Source organism: Rutidosis leptorrhynchoides, chromosome 8 (genome assembly GCF_046630445.1).
Source record: "Rutidosis leptorrhynchoides isolate AG116_Rl617_1_P2 chromosome 8, CSIRO_AGI_Rlap_v1, whole genome shotgun sequence".
In the NCBI taxonomy this organism is placed as follows: Eukaryota; Viridiplantae; Streptophyta; class Magnoliopsida; order Asterales; family Asteraceae; genus Rutidosis; species Rutidosis leptorrhynchoides.
This window is the reverse complement of record NC_092340.1, coordinates 12,282,407-12,303,586: the sequence shown is the minus strand read 5'-3', so window position 1 is coordinate 12,303,586 and position 21,180 is coordinate 12,282,407. Positions and strand designations below refer to the sequence as shown.

Below are 21,180 nucleotides of genomic sequence, written 5' to 3'. Positions count from 1 at the left end.
TTTCTCTCCATCGCATGACCCTACTTTTTTATTATTTGATATTTAAACTTATTATATTACTATATGAATTATTTATATTATTATTATTAATTATATTTATTTGATAAATTGTTAACTGATATAATTGAACTAAGTCGCAAGGTTAAGTTGCTGAGCTCAAGATATAACGTTTCAAAGTTTACAAAATTTGTTACAACCAAATCGCAAGTCGCAAGGTCTACCTTTCGACTTGCGAAGACATTTTGACAGCTTTTATTTTTTTTGAAGACGAATCTATAGTTAATATTAAAATGCTATAATGATGACATCATAAATAGTCATTTTTTCTTCATTAGAAAAAATCAAAATGAAAATAGAAAAAAATCTAACCCCATGACATCATAAATCAATTTAATTTACAATTAAAATTTAATCTTTACAATTAATTATAATTTAATTATTATGATTAAGATATAATTTAATCTTTACAATTTTTTTTATAAAAAAAAACCTTCAAAAGACATTTGTTATTAGTTATAATTATTATTAAAAATATAAATACTCAATTTGTAAGCAAACTTTATTATTATTAATTATTATTATTATAATCATAATAATTATTATTATAATATTAATATTCAAATATGGATTCTCTTTATGGGATTAATTACGTTACATATGTATGCGAAAATACATGTCTCTATATGTTTGTAAAAACAACGACAAGTTTCTTAGTCAGAATCCGTGAATTTACGGGTCATTAAACTAAACGATTTTAGCATTTACATTCACTTAATTCCTAAAACATATCATTAAACTGTTTCGTTTAACCAAACCCGTGATTCCACGGGTCATTTCACTAGTTATCTTACTATGTTTGAAAAATGGGCTTTTGATCAATAACACTAATTAATCGTTCTATACAATAGTTTCTGGCGTGTTAATCGTATCTTTAATAATTATCATTCCAAAAGTTATTTATAAAGAAGAATATAAATATAAACTTCAATTTTGGTATTCTAAGAAGAAGAAAAAACTACAGTATTTATTAATCGGCCCTATTCTGTTTTAGACGAAGGGGAAGAATAAGTTTCAAGGGTAGGTTGGCCCACCATTACTAAGGCCCATATATTTAAGCCCAACAAAGGCTTTCAAATAATCAAATCCGCTCAATTTAGTTGGTTTCATACGATCCAGTTTTATGATTTGGTTACCACAACCAACAAAATTCTGCAAGTTTATCAAATAAATACAAGTTGTATCAATTTCAATATCGAATCAAAAAATGTACACAAATAATTAATAAATAACAACACATTGCAATGCAATTAATCTCATAATCCTGGAATAAACGGTATGCCGGTGGCCGGCAACCATGATCTTCCGGCAATAAGTCTCTCCACTGTGTACTGAGAAGCAACGCTCGCACTTCTAATAACTTGGTACCCAGGCCATTTCACACGGTTTCTTGTCGATGATCCGGGACCAAAACACGCATATTCACCATAAACCAATGTTTTTTGTGCAAAATTACTATTATCCCATGAGGCCCATCCTTGTCGATCAATATGACTATCCATAAAAGTTTTCATATAAACCGTCCTTGAATATTCTTGCCATGGACGGCCTAGATATGTTCGAACAGTATGCATAACTGGCCTTAGGTCGGGTGCTGGCATAACACGGGAATTATGAAATGAAATTCCCGTGTTTTGAAAAGGATCACCACGACCTTGGGCAGTTATAGTATTTGATTGTCCTTTTAGTGGTCTTCGTGCCAAGATCATACAAGTTTGAAAAACAACGGCCGCATTACCAAATATGAAATCTATTGTGCCGTAAATGTAGCATGTTTTATAGAATTGTCTTTGAGCAAGGACAAATAGGGTATCTTGATAACCTTCGATACTACACCCGTAATAAACTGACAAATCAGATGACGTTCGAAGCGCCACTGCTTGTTTATTTTCTGGACCCGCGGTGTTTCGGATTGTTATACCACGTGCAATGAACCCTATACCGTCGACTCCTGAATTAATTGCAATAATTTTAGTTAGAAAATTGATTGAAATGAATAAAACAACATATATTTTAGTGGAAAGTCAACCTATTATTAGCTTTTTAAACACGGTATTAAAGATAAGTAAATTGAATGGTGAAGATATTATAACATGAAAGTTAATTGATACTTGTCATGCATGCATATTTTGTTATCATCCAAACGTTAATCGTCTACTTTACTTAACTTTTATCATAGTATTACGTATAAATGTAACAATGACTCATTTTCATGACTTCAAAATTGATATATTTGTTAGAGTATTAGTATTATTTGATATATTTTCATGCATGCATATTAACCTTCAAGATATATTAGTGATCAAGTAAATGATCGAGATTAATCAAGAAGGACAATTGATCTTACCAATGGTTGCGGTGCTATAAGTTGTGAAGCCTCTAGCAACGCTTCGTGAGCCCGTAATAATTGTGTATCTTGCTCCATCACCAAGCAACATGATGTTGTTTAAGTTGTTTCCGATTTCAAGATTCTCTCTATAAACTCCTTTTCGAATGTAGACAATGTATCTCTTGTTACCACGTTTAAGTCCCGCTGCAAAATTAAGAGCCGACTGAATGGTTCGAAACCTACTCCCACGGGCTTGAGAAACGACTATATTAGCTTTCATGTGAATTGAATTCGATTGCAACAATTTTCGGTCATTGGGTGTAACCCAAGAAGGAAAATCATCATCAAGATCTTGATTCATTAACTTTTGCTTGACAAAATACTGATTTATGGCCAAACTATTGCTTATCATCTCTGTGAGGTTATGTGATTTGAGGGGAGATACAAAGTTTGTCAAATTGAAGTCTTGAGAGCCCGAAAAGCAAGTTTCAAGATTGGTGAGAGCCGCACTTAGCCAAGTTTGAGCATCAAAGTCGGAGCATCGGTTGTGTTTGAGTCCGTTCAAGGTTTCATTGAGTTGAAGAATGGTATTTTTGACAAGGTTGTTGCAATCGACCCACACTGCCTTCTGTCGTTTGCTCTTGCACTTACTTCGGAGGCCGGTATTGCAAGTTTGAGCATCTAGAGCCTTTTCTAAAGCGACCTGCAACAATAGCATCCTAAAGTCTTTTCTGTGTCGTGGGGTATGATGGGTCCCACGACTTAGAAAGTATTTACACTGTTGTGGATGAGGAGTTGTCTCACACCAATAATTGATGTCACTACCCGTCTCTTCCTCTTCTTGAAAAGATGTAGATACCGAAGAAAATACAACAAGAACATATAATACAAGTATCAAAATTAGATTCATTTTAGCTATTTGACACCTAGGGTGTTGTGTTGTTGTTCTTTGAGTTTTGTGTTTGAAATTAGAAATGTGATTATATGGCGGAATTCGAAATATAGCATGTGATGTAGTTTATATATGTAGTGTGAATATATAGAGGATCATAAAATATAATGAGAAGTATGATCTAAGTTAAGTGAAAGTTGACATTGAGAAACCCTAGAATTGTGTTAAGTTAATGATGAGATCCTTGTTATACGGATCGAGCTGCCATTTTTTCATTGAGAGAGAATCGTGGGTTTGTATTAATTACTGCATGGTATTAACAAGTCATTAAATTAAATTAATATGTTTTTCATTGTAATAATAACATGTAACTTCCAATGCATGGTCGTTGAATTGTCCTCAACTAATTTTTTGAAGAGGATAATATTTCTTTAGTAAAAAAAGGATGCAATATATTTAAGTTCAATGTTCAGGATATTTAGATGAACACTTTGTAGTACAAGTTTTGGAGCAAAAGCCAATAGGTTTACATTCCTGAAAATGGAACGATATAGTCTTAATTTAATAAACATTTGAAATTTGAAATATGTTATAGTAATAATTTTAATTTGAGGATATTTAATTTGATATAAGGATCATATTAAGAGAGACATTTTTGTAAAAGAAAATTGTTACCTCATTCGATACAATATATATGTCTATAAACTTTTTGTATGTCTTAAAATAGGTTTTTTTTTTTTTTTTTTTTTTTTTGAACGGCAAAACAATAATATTAATATAAAATCACGAAATTACAAAGTTCGCACAAGATGAAAGCATAGATACCGAGCTAAAATCTTATGCTAAACATCTATTTACACACATGAAATAGATTATACAACTAAAACAAATGGATTATGCACTCAATCAAGCCAATCGATATTTTTATCTTTACACCGTCTCGCAATCCATTCGTGGCTCTTCACTTGGATGTCATTTAAGGCAATCGGAGCGAACCAACACGAATTCTTGAAAACTTTTTTATTTCTATTATTCCAAATGAGGTACACACTAGTCCACACCGTTGCTTGCCACAACTTTTTACCCAAAGCCCACCAAGGAGGGAGTCGAGATTATACTGAGTCAGGGCATACGCCACCACTTTAGAACTTTATCCCTCACTTCTCGAACCTTCAGACATGAGAACAATGCATGCTCAACCGATTCCACGATGTCATCGAATAGAGGACAAAGGACGGAGGGAAGATCAATACCCCGTTTGTCAAGTTCTAACAAAACGGGTAACCTTCCCCGCCTCGCCCTCCATACAAAAACACCAACTTTATTTGGAATAAGAGTATTTTTTTCACTTGTAATCAATAAGAATGATTTAAGTGGGGATAAAAGACATTTTATTAGATAATAATGTGATAATTGTATACAGTGGCGGAACTTGAACTCGGATACAGACGGGGCGGTGTAAAAATTAAATAAATTTTTCATTGTCAGCAGGGGTAAACACTAAAAAAACCTTATTTTAATGTAATTTTTTTTCTTTTTAGTGTAAAATTTTTTGTTCCGTAAAATCCAGGTGGGACGGATACCCCTTTGGGTTCCACTAAGTACCGGCCACTGATTGTATATTTGTAATTTTATAGTAGACATTTAAATTGAAACGAAGGAATTAACATTCATGACATATATAATTGTTTTTAAATGTTACAAGTCTCATCGCTCGGGGGCTTGTCACCTAGGAGTTTTACGCGTTAGTAGGAACACAATGTGGTTGTCGTTAGGAGGTTTTCTCTGCAAACAAAAAAAAAAAAAAACTTAATATTTAAAATGCAAAACTTCATATATATTAAACCAATCAAATGAAAATTTGTTAAATTTAAAAATTTTTGTTGACATTTTATTTTCCTAAATATTACTGTATATATACTAAACAAACAATTACTTACTTAAATCATAAGCCAAAAAAGATAGGATAAACCTCATTTAAAGCATAAACATAAATTCTGATTGAGTACATATGAGTATGAAAATTATCTGGCGGCCTTTCATGTAAAAATGAAGTAACAATAATGAATGGTGGTCGATCGATGGATTCGGGACTTCCGTACAAAAGATGGTTTCTTGTAATAGTGAACAAAATTATCTAATCATGGTTTCAAACTTTAACCCAAAAAAAATAATCTCCGGTCCAAACACCGGATTCCTAGGAACAAAAACCTCCTCATACCATGTGATTTTTAAGCTTTCTATTAATTTTTTTTTTTTTTTTTTTTTTTTTTTTAACGGTAATTTATTATATAAACCACAAAGATTACAATAGTTCGCACATGATGTTAATCATAAAGATACCGAACTAGAATCCTATGAAAACATCTAAAATCGCAACATTACAACTCGACAAAACTAATTATTACAACACAAATATAGACGGATTTTGCAACCAATCGAGCCACTCGATTTTCTTTCTTTTACATCGCTTCGCGACCCATTCATAACTCTTCACTTGTATATCGTTTAGAGCCACCGGAGGAGACCAAAATGAATTGTTAAAAACTTTTTGATTCCAGTTTTTCCAAATAAGATAAAAGAAAGTCCACACCATTGCTTGCCAAACTTTCGCACCAAATACCGAGCATTGTAAGGTTGATTCACCGACCATATGAACTTGAATTTATACCCCACCATTTGAGCACCTTATCCCATATTTCTCACACCTTAGGACACAAAAATAGAGCATGCTCGACCGTTTCAATAGAGTTATCACATAAAGGACAAAGGACGGAATGAAGATCGATGCCCCGTTTGTCCAATTCAAACAAAATGGGCAATCTATTCCTTCTCGTCCTCCATACAAAAACTCCAACTTTGAGTGGAACGAAATTATTTCTCAAAGTAGCCAAGTTTAACGGGTTCGGGGAAAACAATTATTCATAAGTAACTTAGATAATGCATTAGTAGAAAAAAATACCGGACCCGCAAAGTTTCCACAACCAACTATCATCCTTTTTGTGATCCAAGGAAGTTGCATATTCGATCAGCTGCTCTAAATCATTTAGCTCGCCCACTGTTCGGCCAGAAAAGTCTCGAGTCCAATGCCGATTCGTGATATATGAGCTGCCATTCCATCGCAATCGATCCGCGACATTAGCATTTGTGTTTGAATCAAGCCGCACCAATCTTTTGAACACTTCTTTTAGCGGTTTCTCACCAAGCCACACATCATTCCAAAAACAAGTGTTGTTACCATCAACGACCACCCTTTTGAATGACTTCGAGAATTGTACACCAAGGCCATCGATCTCAAAACCTGTTTTGACAATTTTACTCCAAGTAGAATTAGAACAAGAAGATGAATTAACCAACCTGAAGAGAAAGACCCCGAAACCCCATAGATACTTTTTATCACATTAACTCACAAGGAAGTGGGTTCGGTTAAAAATCTCCACCACCACTTGCCGATTAATGCGATGTTTTTACAATTAAGAGAACCAAAATTAAGACCACCATCCGCCCAAGGATGAATGGGGTCATCCCACTTAACCACCGAGATTTTTGACTCGTCACCCGCCCCTCCCCAAAAAAATTTCTTCTCACACACTCGAGTTTTTTTAGTACGCACGGCGAGGCACAGAAGAGTGAAAAGCAGTACAATGGTAAATTATTTAGGACCGAGCTCACGAGAGTTAAACGCCCACCGAAAGACATCGAACGTGCTTTCCAATCCGAAAGCCTTTTTCAAATTTTTCTATAACCGACTTCCAACTTGCAAGTTTATTCATTTTTGCACCTATCGGTAACCCAAGATATATAAATGGAAAGGATCCCACTTTACACCAAAAAAGATTAGCCATATATTCTACTTCCATTTTGTCAACCCCCACACACCAAAAAGATTGCTTTTATTATAATTTATTTTTAACCCGGAACATAACCCGAAACACTATAATAGTTTCATGAGATTTACAACATTATCCAAACTCCAATCACCAAAAAATATCGTGACGTCCGCGTATTGTAAATGTGAAATCGGGATCTTATCGTTACCAATTTATACTCCACAATATAGATTTTTTGAGACCGCCGATTTGGTTAGCCAATTAAGACCTTCCGCCGCGATAATGAAAAGAAAAGGGGAGAGCGGATCCTCTTGTCGAACACCTCTACCAATCTTAAATTCTCTAGTGGGAGATCCATTGACCAAGACCGAGATAGAAGCCGTTTTAAGCAAGACGCAATCCAACCCCTCCATTTAGACCCGAACCCCATAAACCTCATCATATCATCTAAAAACTCCCAACTAAGACTATCAAAACCCTTTTCAAAATCAACTTTGAATGACAAACATTTCTTACGATTATTTTTTAAAAACTCTACCGATTCGTTAGCAATAAGCACACCATCCATTATATTCCTCCCCTAATGAGCGCGCTTTGCTCAAAACATACTAAACTCGGGATGACCTTCCTAAGCCTAAGAGAGAGTAACTTCGCGATTATTTTATAGAAACTTCCTATCAAGCTAATTGGTCTATACTCATTTAGGCACACCGGATCGGTTTTTTTTTTGGAATAAGAGTAATAAATGAGGAATTGCAACCTTCAGATATCACACCCGCAGACCAGAAAAAGTTAACCGCCTCCACAAGATCTTCCTTAATTATAGCCCAAAATTTCTTATAAAATCGCATATTAAACCCATCCGGCCCCGGGGCTTTATTACTTGCACACTCGTTGTAACGACCCGACTTTTTCGACTTATATTTTTGTGCTCTATACTTTCACGAATCTGCATATTTGTGCGTACTGAGCTATATTACATTCTGGGATGATTATTCATGATAATTACTTTCGTTAATATCTTACAACGTGCTATTAAGTGTTTAATCACTTAAATTGATCCCCGAATGCTTTTATGACCGTTAGTGTCACTTGACGTTTAGAACGAGCTATGTACTTTGTACACGTTAAACTTTTGTCATAATTGGAATATTATGAATACGTAATACTAATTGTTATTTTCTGATGGCAATTACTTGACTTATTGGTTGCTTAATTACGCTTAGTAATTTACTAATGCACACTAGTTAGTCTTAATGGACTTTTTACCTTAATGGACTTAGCCCACCCTACTCTAGCTAATGGACTTTTAAGTTAGCCCAATTTTAATGAAATTATGACCCATTAAAATGAAAGACAAAAACCCATTTTGATGAGCCAACATACTAGCATTTTTGTTAGCCATTACTACATATGTTGCATGGGATCCCAACAACAAGCACCACCTTTAGACCACCACAATGCAAAAAGCAAAAAGTTGTCCCCCTTGTCCCCCCTTGGCCTACGGTTTTGGAGACCACCGCCACCACCATCACACTATAAATACAAGCCTTGATTCTTTCATTTCACACTTGATCTCATTCTCATTTTACACACACTTGCTCTCTAATTTTCTCTCTAGTCTTTCTCACACTAAAATTGTAAGTTCCTGAATTTTATTTCTTCTTCTTTTTCTTCTTTAATTTCGACATCATCATCATCATCATCATCATCATCATCATCATCATCATCATCATCAAAGGATCAAGCTTTTTAGCTTTTTGATCTTGTTATATCTTGTAGATTCAAACATTGATTTGAATCCTTCAAGAATATGAAAGATTTAAGCTTTCTAGCTTTGGATCTTCATTACTTTGATGGATCTAAGCTTTATAGCTTAAGATCACTTTATTTTTGTTAAAAAATCAAAACTTGTGTTTATGATCTTCATGGAACTTGAAGATCTAACCTTTTGCTTTAAAGATCTTCAAGAACATAAAAGATGCAAGCTTTCTAGCTTTGAATCTTCATAATCATTTGTTAAAGGATCCAAGATCTCTAGTTTAGGGTTCCATTACTTTGTTGAATCAAATTTATGTGTCTTGCTTGTTTGAATGAATGAAAGTTTGTAGCTTAATTGTAGATAGAACTTGTATTTGTGTTAAGACTAAGAACATCATGAACCTTGGTTCATCATCCTTCTAAAACTCTTAAGTGAGTTGTATTCACTCTTAGTCTTGACATTTGTGTGTTGATGGTTGTACCTTGGTCAAAGTGATGCTAAAACATCAAAGAGTTATACACTTGAAGCTTACACTCATCACGGATGAGAACCGTGATGAGCATCAAGCACCAAGAAACCCACCTCAGCACTTGTTTACTGTTTTTGGGGTCTGATCAAACTCCTGGGGCTTCTGGAAAGTTTATTTTCAGATAGTTCGTTTCGAGTAGATGACTTTTCATTTAAGATTCGCCTAAATTCGATATACGGTTTATGATTTATAGCCTTCCGAAAATCACTACGCCTTTGTAACGACGTGCTGAAAATTCTGACCTACTCGCTCTTGAACCGTCGCCACGGTCAAACGAAATCGAGTTAGGATCTGAAAATTGGATAGCGGTTGGAGGACTCACATACGGAGCCTTGTCCACTGACCACACATATTTTTGTTTTGAATAGAGGTCGTAACATCTGTCCGAAGTCAGCCTTTTGTTTCGATATTTATTCTTGTTAAAAACTTAAAATGATAATGATGATGATGATACTTAAGACTTAATTTATTTACTTTTGAACCTTTAGAAACAATATACTGACTTAGTAACCTTTTACTTAGGTTGAGGACCTTTTGGATCGACCAAATTACTTGTTTGGACCGACTTACTACTTGCTTACGTTTTCGTGACGATTTTACCACACATTCACTGTGAGTTATAGCTCCCTTTTTACTTTACTATTTTTGGGACTGTGAATACATGCGATTTTTATGTTTTACATACTAGACATGAGTACTTAAACTTTATATATGTGCGGGTGACATAACGGCACAAAGATTCCCCTTAGCTCGGTAATGTTTAACTATTGGTTTATGAACCGGTAGACGCGAATCTTAGATATGGATCCATAGGGTTTGACATCCCCACTCGGGCTAGTCGCGCTAGTATTCAATGGGTGTTTAATACTTCGTAGACTTACGCACTCGCCAAGTGTACTTGTAGGGAGTGATATATTATTTTTACGTTAAGTTAGTTACCGAGTGCCCACGGAAAAGCATATATTTTATCATACGGATTTGAGATACTGTTTTGAATACGAAATCTCGTGGTCTACATTACATTGCTGATTACAAACAAACTATAGCTCACCAACATTCGTGTTAACTTTTTAAGCATGTATTTCTCAGGTGCTTAGACGTTGTTGCTTCCGCTGTTAGACTTGCTGTTATAGTCTTGGTGCTATAGACTTGCTGTTACAGACTCGCTGTGTTAGACTTCCGCTGCATTATTTAGAGATGTCTCAATCATGGAACTTTTATTTTGCATTCACAACTTATGTTATTTACGAGCTATGGTTTTGTAATGACCTTTGTGTCACGTACTTATGTTGATGCTCTCTATTCGTAGAAGCACGTTATCTTTTGTAAAACAATTGAAGTTATCTTTATCATGAATGCAAAACTGGTTTTTAAACAGCATATAGTATTTGACCTTGTAACGATCCTGTTGTTGATGATCCGTACACGTTGATTTTGTACAGGGCGTCACATTTGGTATCAGAGCATTGGTTGTAGGGAATTAGGTTGCATTAGTGAGTCTTGACCGAGCGGAGTAGGATTCACTAATAGGACTAATCTACAACTTGCTTGTTTACTTGTTTCTGCGGAGCTTGCTGCATGCTACTGTTTACTTTTTCTGCTATATGAACTGCTGCATGCTACCACTTACTTAAACTGCTATGTGAATTTGCTTTATGCTATTGCTTATTCTCGCTACTGCATGCTACCATCTGCTTTTGATTGCATGTTACTTCTGCTTAATGCTTTATGCTATACCGACTTGGAGAATTTATCTTTCCTAGTTCAGATTTTTTTTTCTGAACCCTTTTCCCACTCGTCTAACCCTAAGGACTAGTAATATAATCTACCTGTTACTACCGTTCCACCGTTCCAGAGATCGAAACATTACTTCACGCAATCTAGGAAGAGTACCCCTCGGATTACACGCCCACTAAAGTTGATCCTCGGAGGAGGAGATATGTTAGGACTTGTCAGAGTAACCGCACCCCGAGCTCACCCTAATTAGCCACGTACAACGTATGAACATTAGAAGGTTGTTCAGTTTTCGCGAGTTGACCCGTATCCCGTACGCTTTCATGACTGTCACTTATCTCTTTCATTCTTCACCACTACTCGACGATCTAACGACACTTCTGGACTTAGGTCCCTAACACTCTTAGGCATTGGAGAAGTCGGGAAAGTATCTCATTTCACAAGGTCATAGTGTCTTCTACTGATGCTCAGCCATACCCAAAAACTTAGGAGTCTCCTCAAGGCATATCGTATTACTACTTGCTACACGTACAACTCGACATGAGACCCAGATTGAATTTATAGAAAGGAACCTAACGATATTACCTGAACCCGAACATTTTGAAGAAATTTCGGGACATTTAGGCATTGATGCATGATCTACGGAACCTACACACTCACATCGAGAAACCGTGAGATTAATTATGTAGATTTGGTTTTGAGATAGCATAGATAAAGCACCGTTAGATGAAATTGAGTAGAACTTGAAGTGATCACGTTATGTTGACCATATGGAGTGATATTGGGATGAACGTACGATTTAGTACAATATAATGACGCCAGACCAGCGTGATTATATTGAAGTAAATCATGCAGAAGTCCCAATGTTACTACATAAGGAATATGAAGTAATTCAAAGAAAATTTTGGTAGGAACCACTTGAGTATACGCATTATGGTCTGTTAGAGGTAGGGAAAGAATAACCACATAGCCCAGATACTGTACAAGAAGGGCCTTGATTGCGAAATTGATAACCCAAAAATTTGTTATAGATATAGACACCCTGGACACTTAAGGAAAAAGTTCTTAAATAGGAAAAACTTCGAACTTACTTGCGGTAGGGCAATCGTTATCTCAGCTATGGAGATTCGCATGGATCCTGATATTAGTTAGGGTACGTTTTGTCACAACGTTTTTTTATCTCGGAGTTGTTTACAACTGGAGCGATAGAAACCTCATATCTAAGAACGTTAGTGTTATGACTAATAAGCCATTAACAACCATGAGGGTTAAGTGTAGCGACCCATCCTAATCCATCCGGACAAAGTCCGTATCGATTATAAACGATTCACAATAGTTGATTTTATCGCGAGGTACTTGACCTCTATATGATACATTTTACAAACATTGCATTTGTTTTTGAAAAGACAATATTTCATTACATCGAAAGTTGATGGCATGCATACCATTTCATAATATATCTAACTATAATTGACTTAATATTAATCTTGATGAATTCAACGACTCGAATGCAACGTATTTTGAAATATGTCATGAATGACTCCAAGTAATATCCCTAAAATGAGCAAATGCACAGCGGAAGATTTCTTTCGTACCTGAGAATAAACATGTTTTAAAGTGTCAACCAAAAGGTTGGTGAGTTCATTAGTTTAACATAAATAATCATTATCATCATTTTAATAGACCACAAGATTTCCGTATTCAGTTCTCATAAATATACGTCCCGTGTATAGAGACAAAATATCATTCATATGGATTGAACACCTGGTAATCGACATTCACAATATGCATATAAGAATATCCCCATTATTCCGGGATCCTCATTCGGACATGATATAAATTTTGAAGTACTAAAGCATCCGGTACTTTGGATGGGGCTTGTTGGGCCCGATAGATCTATCTTTAGGATTCGCGTCAATTAGGGTGTCTGTTCCCTAATTCTTAGATTACCAGACTAAAAAGGGTGATATTCGATTCGATCATTCAACCATATAATGTAGTTTCGATTACTTGTGTCTATTTCATAAAACAGTTATAAAAGTTGCGCATGTATTCTCAGCCCAAAAATATAAAGGGTAAAAAGTCAAATGAAACTCACTATACTGTATTTTGTAGTAAAAATACATATGACGTCATTGAACAACAGAACAATGTAGGGTTGGCCTCGGATTCACGAACCTATATTATTTGTATAGTCATTAATACATATAATCAAAATCGAACAAATATGTATATATATATATTATTATTAGTGATATAATTTTTATGTTAATAACTTATATATATTTCATTATTTAATTAAAAGTATACATTTTATATATTTTTAAATAAATAAAAGTATTAATATAGTTAAGTTTTATGTAAAGATCACTTATTAATAGTTGTAAATATACTAGATTAAAGACAATAATAATAATGATAATAATAATATTAATTTTTGATAATGATAACTTTAATAAAAATAACAACTTTACTAATAATGTTAAATATTAAGAAAAATGATAGTTTTGTTGATTTTAATTATAATGGTGAAAATAATAGTAATAATAATAATAATAATATTAATAATTCTAATAATAATAATATAATGATACTTTGTTTTAGTATTATAATGATAACAATAATACTAGTGGTAATAATAATAATAATAAAAATAAAAATGGGAGTACTACCTCAAAGTAATTCGGTTTTTAAAAAGAAAAGACACCAGCCGGGCTCAAACCCTCGACCTCACGCTAACCCGTAACACACCTTAACCATCTACTCTAATTACTCATTTCTGTTTTATATCCTATTTGAAATTTTATAACCCCATAAATCAACTGTTCTTCTTCTTCTAAATATACTCAGTCGGCACTTCCCTTAAACGAATTGGCTGACCAGATAGATAAAATTCACGAATTCAATTAACCCATAATGTTTACAGTTTCAATTATAAAGAGAAAGAGAAAATAAATAAATAAAAAAATTTAAATAAACAAAAAAAACTGCTGTAACTGTTCGATAAAAACTCTTCAAGAACTAAAAATCAAATTTAATTTGTAGAAAGTTTTAGACTAGACTTATAGCATAAAAAAGTTTCCAAATCGTTCATGAAATCTGTCTGCATCGTCAATTTAACAGAAATCATTGAAATCAATTCGAATTTTGCTATGAACAATCTCTTTGACTTTTTGTTTTTAAACTTTAACTGCCCAATTTGAATTCGATAATTAAAGTTTGGCATTGAAACTTTACAGATAGTTTAAACGAAGGATTTAGAACATGATTTCATTATTACATTTTTAAATATCATTCAAATTCGTAGTTTTGCAGTTTGAGTTTCAATACAGGGATATCGACATATATAAAAAAAAAATACTTACAGTATCAGATAAAAGAAAAATCAGTGGGAGTGATATTTGATGGTGGAACTTGAATTTACTTTTCTCATTTTTGTGAAGTGATCGATTGTAAAAAATTTTTGGTTCGACAGCATATAACGGCAGACAAAAAATAAAATAAAATAAAAATAAGATAAAAATAAATAAAGTGAAGTTAATAGGTAACGAATTTGTCTGGTATTGAATCACGGATGTAACAGCAAATAAAAAAATAAATAATTATGCGTAATATAAAAGTATTTATATTTATATAATTTTATAATTAGTCTTAATGTTTATATTTATATAAATATCTGATCTTTATATAAGTAGTTAACTGAATTATATATAATTAGTTGTATATGTATCGATATATATATTTAATCGCATTTTTATAACTATATATAAATGTATATATGAATTTATGTATATTTGATTTTTTTATAAATCTATTTATATATCTGTTTATATATTCTTAATTATATATATATAACTAAAATTTATATATATATATATATATATATATATATATATATATATATATATATATATATATATATATATATATATATATATATATATATATATATTTGTATTTATATATGTCAGTATTGGAAACATAATTAATATTTGTTATACAAACATTGATATTAAATATTAATTTTAATAATGATAGTGAAACTAATAATATTAATAATAATAGAAATAGTAATAATAATATCAATAATATTGATAATACTTGTACATACCCTATTTTACGTATTTATACATATTTTATATATAATAATTTATAATACAAATATTAATTTTTAACATTTATAATAAAGGTAATGTGAATAATATTAATACAAAGATTATATTCAAACTTATAATTAAATTTAATTATTAATATTATATGATAACATATATTAAATATTTATCATTTATACATTTTATATATATATAGATTACATCATATATAATATTGCTTATGTATAGTATTCATATATATATTTATATTTTTATTTACACACAATGTTCGTGAATCGTCGGACATAGTCACAAGGTAATTGCATACATGAAACAGTTCAAAAATTTTGAGATTAAATCTAACAGACTTTGCTCATCGTGTCGGAAACATATAAAGATTAAGTTTAAATTTGGTCGAAAATTCCCGGGTCATCACAGTACCTACCCGTTAAAGAAATTTCGTCCCGAAATTTGAGTGAGGTGGTCATGGCTAACAATAAGAATGTTTTCATGACGAATAGGAGTTGATAAATAGAGTTTTATCATCATTGAGTAATATGGATAAAACAATTTGATTATTCGAAGAGTACGAATGAAGCTATCACAAAAGAGTGAAATGAATAAATGCAGATTCGTCTTGTCGGGTGACGTAGTCACGGTTGATTTAAAGAAAATCTTCGAAATCTAAAAGATTTTGATTCTTCGACGAATAAGGAAATTAAGATCTCTATAATTAAATACGGTGACCTGCCTCGATTACTCTGTCTGATATTTCTACTATAAATTTAAGCTCTTCCGTTCCATTATTCTCACCATTCCTATACTTTCTGTCTTAGTTCATACATCCAAAAGATTGTGAAAATACTTAATCCAGTTCTGATTCTTGATATTTTCCTATCTATCGTATCTGTCATCCTTCTTTTCAATCTTCCACCATAAAATCTGTTTACTTCTACTACTGCCTTGGGGGGATACTATTCTTAATTATACCGTTTCTTTATATTGTTATTCGTATTAATATCCACGGTTTGTAACTTCTGTGTTGTTATAGGGTTTTATTTCCTCTCTTATATTTTGGAGCTCTTTGCCTTTTTATTCTCCTCTCGACCTCTAGTAAAGCGAGTAATAGTCTAGAATTCGTAAGTATGGAGTTTCAAATGAACATAATGTTCTAAACAAGAAGGAACGTAATGGCACGATTGATTTGTCGAATTACCAAAATCACTGAGAATAGTACTATCAAGAATATATTTTTCTTGATATGTTCAGAAGTTAAGTAGAATGAAAGAGTTATGTATCATGGCACATGATGACGTTATAGTCTGTGAATCATCACGTTTCATTAGAAACTCAGCATAACTTACTGTAATATAATCACGTTGATCAAGTGTCATTATATTATACTAACTCATGCTTCAGTTCCCAACGTTACTTCAATAACATTCATATTTTAAGCTCGAAAGTTTACATAATATAGAAACTAACATTTTCTATATGATGTAACACTGATAGTGTGAAGAGATAAATAATTTCGGACGAGAATATTTATGAAAATATCTTCAAAAATTATCGAAGATATTTATGATGATATTTTGGAATTTCTAAGTTCGATGGTTGATGAAGGAAGATTTTACGCAAGGTTTTAACATGAGTACGGAGCAAGATATTCACTAAAGATTTCATCGGATTCAGAATTACCTGGATTCTTTGAATATAGGATTTGGCCCTTGTATTTGTCCTTGGTCTCCTTCGTGGTTAGCTCAATCCGTTTTCCAGTTCCAACTTTTCTGAGCTTTTCCAACATACTATTCTTTATCATCAAACTTTCGATGATTAAGGTCATTTACGGTTGTCTATGGTTTCTGCTGCTTCATTTAGCTTTTTCAACATTCAGAGTATTGATTTGTGACTGAGTGTTTTTCAGAATTTCAGAATGAGAGATCATAATTCTAAGATATAAATGTCATATATATAACTGTTGATGTAGATATGCTGTGAGTTTTCAAAGTACTGACTGCTGATTCTTGGTAATTGGTATGGCAGTTCTCGTTACAAAATGCGAATGAGTATATGATAGGATTTCAATGAATAAATATAATGATTTGTCAGAGAGATTTAAGCCAAGAAGCAACGAGGTTGCTGGTACGTCTGCTGGTAATATGGTGGAATATAAAAGAATTCTCCGGTATCAAAAGGGAAGTCGTATATATCAGGATTATAGTAAGGCTACTTCGAATGAAAAGTCGAACTTGACTTGTTGGAGCTGTGACAAAATTGGCTACTTTGAAAAGGGATCGCAAAGTTATTTTTGCTAATAAATCCAAAGGATCTGACGCGGCTACGTGTTAAACTTTTACTCAGTTGCCGAGAGTTTCTCAGGTGCATAACTATATGCATAAATCTTTCCTTCCGTAGATGAAATGCGATTGATTCATCTTCTAGATTGAGATGTTTTCAAGAATCATGAAATGTTTGAACGCAGATTGGAATCGTAAAGATACAAATGAGGTTTAAGATGAAATCAAGTGGCAAACTTGAAGAATTGTTTAGTTTCATATGTTTTAATCAATATTTTAATTCATTTTAATTGTCCAATGTTATTAGTCCACAGTCGATAGTCCACAGTTGATAGTCGAATAATTCATATACAGTTTAATATACAATATTCGAATTAATTAATACGTATCGTGACCCGTGTACATGTCTCAGACTCGATCACAACTCAAATTATATATATATTATTGTAGAATTAACCTCAACCATGTATAGAGAACTTGTTCATTACTGCATATAGAGTGTCTATGGTTATTCCAAATAATATATATAAATGCGTCGATATGATATGTCAAAACCTTGTATACGTGTCCCGATATTTAAAGTGCGTAAAATAAATAACAGAAATTAAATAGCGATAAATAAAGTACGTAAAGTAAATAACAGAAATTAAATGACGATAAATAAAATTGCGAGAATTAAAATTGCGATAATTAAATTGCGATAAATAAATTGCGATAAATAAATGTAATACGGAATTAACAGTTAGCTAGGAACAGTTAGCTAGGAACAGTTAGCTAGGATTTTGTTAGCGTGAATTCTTAACAAAATTCCTCATAGTTAATTTGTCTGTTTCTAACAAATTTTATTTTGGTCAAATGTTTTCTTCATTATGCCACTTGTTGGATTCTGATAAATCAAAATCCAAATATGAAATTGAATGAAAATGGTTATTCTGTGGTGAACGGGTTTGTATATCGGTGGATGTAAGTAGGAAAGTAAACGACTGTTGAATCAGCTTCCAAGAATGTACATTGTGACTTATTAACGTGAAATCTGAATATTCCTCGGGTATTACCTACCCGTTAAAATATTTTCACCATTAACAGTTTGTACGAAAGAATTTTAATTACAATCTTTATGAAAATATACTTTCATATATATTTTCTTCAGATGTAATTATAGATTCAATGAGTTAATATAATATTAATCTCATTTGATTTACCGTTATAACTAGAATACATAATCTCTAAAACATTAGAGATTACATAATCGCCATGAAGAACGAAGATAAATGATGTAGAACGATACGTAGAACGATGATTGTACTAGAGGTACTGAATGTGATATTGAGGCAAGGATTGTTGATGATACATGTGACGACCCGGGAATTTCCGACCAAATTTAAACTTTATCTTTATATGTTTCCGACACGATAAGCAAAGTCTGTAATGTTGAGTCTCAAAAATTTTGAAACGATGTTCATATATTCAATTGACCTTTAACTGCTCTCGACGATTCACGAACAGTTAATTATATATAGATATGTGTGTATGTATATATAAATATAATTCGAAATATAATTTGAAGTATTATATGTTGTTGTTATTAAAAATTAATAAAATAAAGATAGGATATTATAATAATTATTATTTAAAATATATCTCTATATATAAATAAAGTATATTAAAAATAAATATTAAATGCTTGTAATACTCGTTTGATGTTCCGATTGATATTAAGCAAGTTAAATTCGAACTAATGTATTTTTTTAAAATAAAAGGTGATCCGAAAATGAGTTATATATGTTATAGGCTTATTAAAAGTATATTTAGGATCTAATTATTTAATTTTAACACTTTTTATATTTCACTCATAAATGAGAGGGACAGTTGATGTAATTTTTATTTATCAAATTAATGATTGAATTTTATACCATAATGACCAAAATAAATAAATAAAGTTAATTTAAAAATATGGGATTTTTTTTTCTGAGAACTTTTATCCGCCATTGAATTAACAACGGAGCGGGATATATCACTCTCGATAGAATTATGAGGGCTGCTATAATCATAAACACGTTTAATGTGATTGAATTATTATAATATATTACTGTTTTCTTTTTCTATTCTCCACTAACTTATATGATACATAAAATATGCAAAGGAAATGTAAATTGAAAACTACATTTCTATTACTTGCTTTCTCTTAACCCGAAGCCATGTCCACCACAATCACTTTTCGGTTACTATTATTAAAATTATTACTATTAACATATTTATATGTATTAATTATTAGTATTAATTAAATATGAATTTTCATGTCGATATAGAAAAAGGAAATTGGTTTCACATCCCTATCAGTATATTTATTTTTCTTTTTCTTTGTCCTGTCTCCTGTTTGCTCGTGAATTTTTTTGTCGATACAACTGCAATACAAAACAATCAATCATCTTATTTTATTGAAAAGAAGGCATTCGATTTCCACCATCCTTATCAATTATCACTACCTCACCATTGAAACAACCTTCATTTTTTTCCTCTTTACCATCGTGATGCACCACTATCCAGCACCAATTTATTTCCAACTCCTTCTTCTTATTTCTCAATCGAACGCTATCAAACACCACCTTCATCAAACCCCACAAACATCATTGTGAACCACCATGATTACCACCTCAACACTCATCTTCACCGCCACCTGCAACACTATCAAAAATCCCACATAAAGTTATACCCTTCCAGCTGGTTCTCACGATACACATGAGTAATCTAAGTGGACTTAGATTGCTAGTGGAAAATGAATTATTATGAAGATAATTATGAAGAAGAACCCGTCTTTTTTTTCTTCTTCTTGCGGTCACTGCTATACCACTTTTATGGGTTGTCAACTTGGTTATAAAGGATATTATATTCTTATACAGCCTTTTTTTTTTGTTTACTACGCATGGGAACAAATGGAGCTAAAAGGGTCGACCAACTTTACTTTTAAAGGGACCGGAATTTTTTTTTTTTTTTTTTTTTTTTTGTGATCATGAATTAAAAGATGGAATAAATAATGATGATGTTGCGGATTAAAAAAAAAGTTGATGATGATGTTTGGTTACACGACAATGATGAAACAGATATGATGGTTACGTTTATGTATGATGTTAGATTAATGATAAGGTTAGATGGTTAGATGGTATTACATGAAGAAAACTGAATTACGGTTTAAATAAAAATAAAGAGGTGATTATTTCAGAAAAACACAAGATAGATCGAGTGGTTTGGGGTGAGGGTGTTGAACATGAGGTCATGGGTTCGAAACTAGGAGATTGCATATATATTTTCTTTTTCTTCAATAAGATGTCTTAAGAGTTGGGTCAGTTGGGCTTCAAATACTGATAATTGGGCCGTGTTCTTTGTTCCATTTTCTGCTGGACTAGGATGATTCAAAGACGTTTGGACCTAGCTGCTGTGGGCTTGTACCAAACTGATTTCAAGTAATGAAATCGATGAGGATGGATAGGTTTAGAAGAAGGAAACAGAAAAATTGGTTTATCAGATATTAGATTCGTGTAATTTCAGAAAAACCAAGACAGACGAATGGTTTAGGAGTAGTTTGGGTTATTGTGAGGTCTTGGGTTCGAGCCCCGTCTAGGGCATTTCTTTTTAGAAGAAGCTTGGGAAGGGTATACTCT

The 21,180-nt window shown here is 32.5% G+C and overlaps 1 protein-coding gene across 1 annotated transcript; it reads right to left on the bottom strand.

Annotated features, from left to right (window-relative positions):
* Positions 1–1,313: 1,313 nt before the first annotated feature.
* Positions 1,314–7,521, bottom strand: LOC139863158 (pectinesterase 2-like). The gene is made up of 6 exons (XM_071851806.1): positions 7,377–7,521; positions 6,241–6,579; positions 5,692–5,936; positions 5,008–5,063; positions 2,405–3,333; positions 1,314–2,008 (listed from the first exon to the last, which is right to left on the bottom strand). The coding sequence occupies exons 1-6, from the start codon at positions 7,519–7,521 to the stop codon at positions 1,314–1,316; spliced, it is 2,409 nt and encodes an 802-aa protein (XP_071707907.1).
* Between the last annotated feature and the right edge of the window lie 13,659 nt (positions 7,522–21,180).

Bases quoted from the DNA above. Each gene is read 5' to 3' on its own strand.
- LOC139863158 (XM_071851806.1), bottom strand. From the start codon at position 7,521: ATGGAGGGGTTGGATTGCGTCTTGCTTAAAACGGCTTCTATCTCGGTC. The intron at 5,937-6,240 runs GTATTTTTTTCT...TATAAATTCAAG, and splicing joins GTGGAAACTTTGCGGGTCCG to TTCATATGGTCGGTGAATCA. The intron at 2,009-2,404 runs GTAAGATCAATT...CAATTAATTCAG, and splicing joins TTATAGCACCGCAACCATTG to GAGTCGACGGTATAGGGTTC.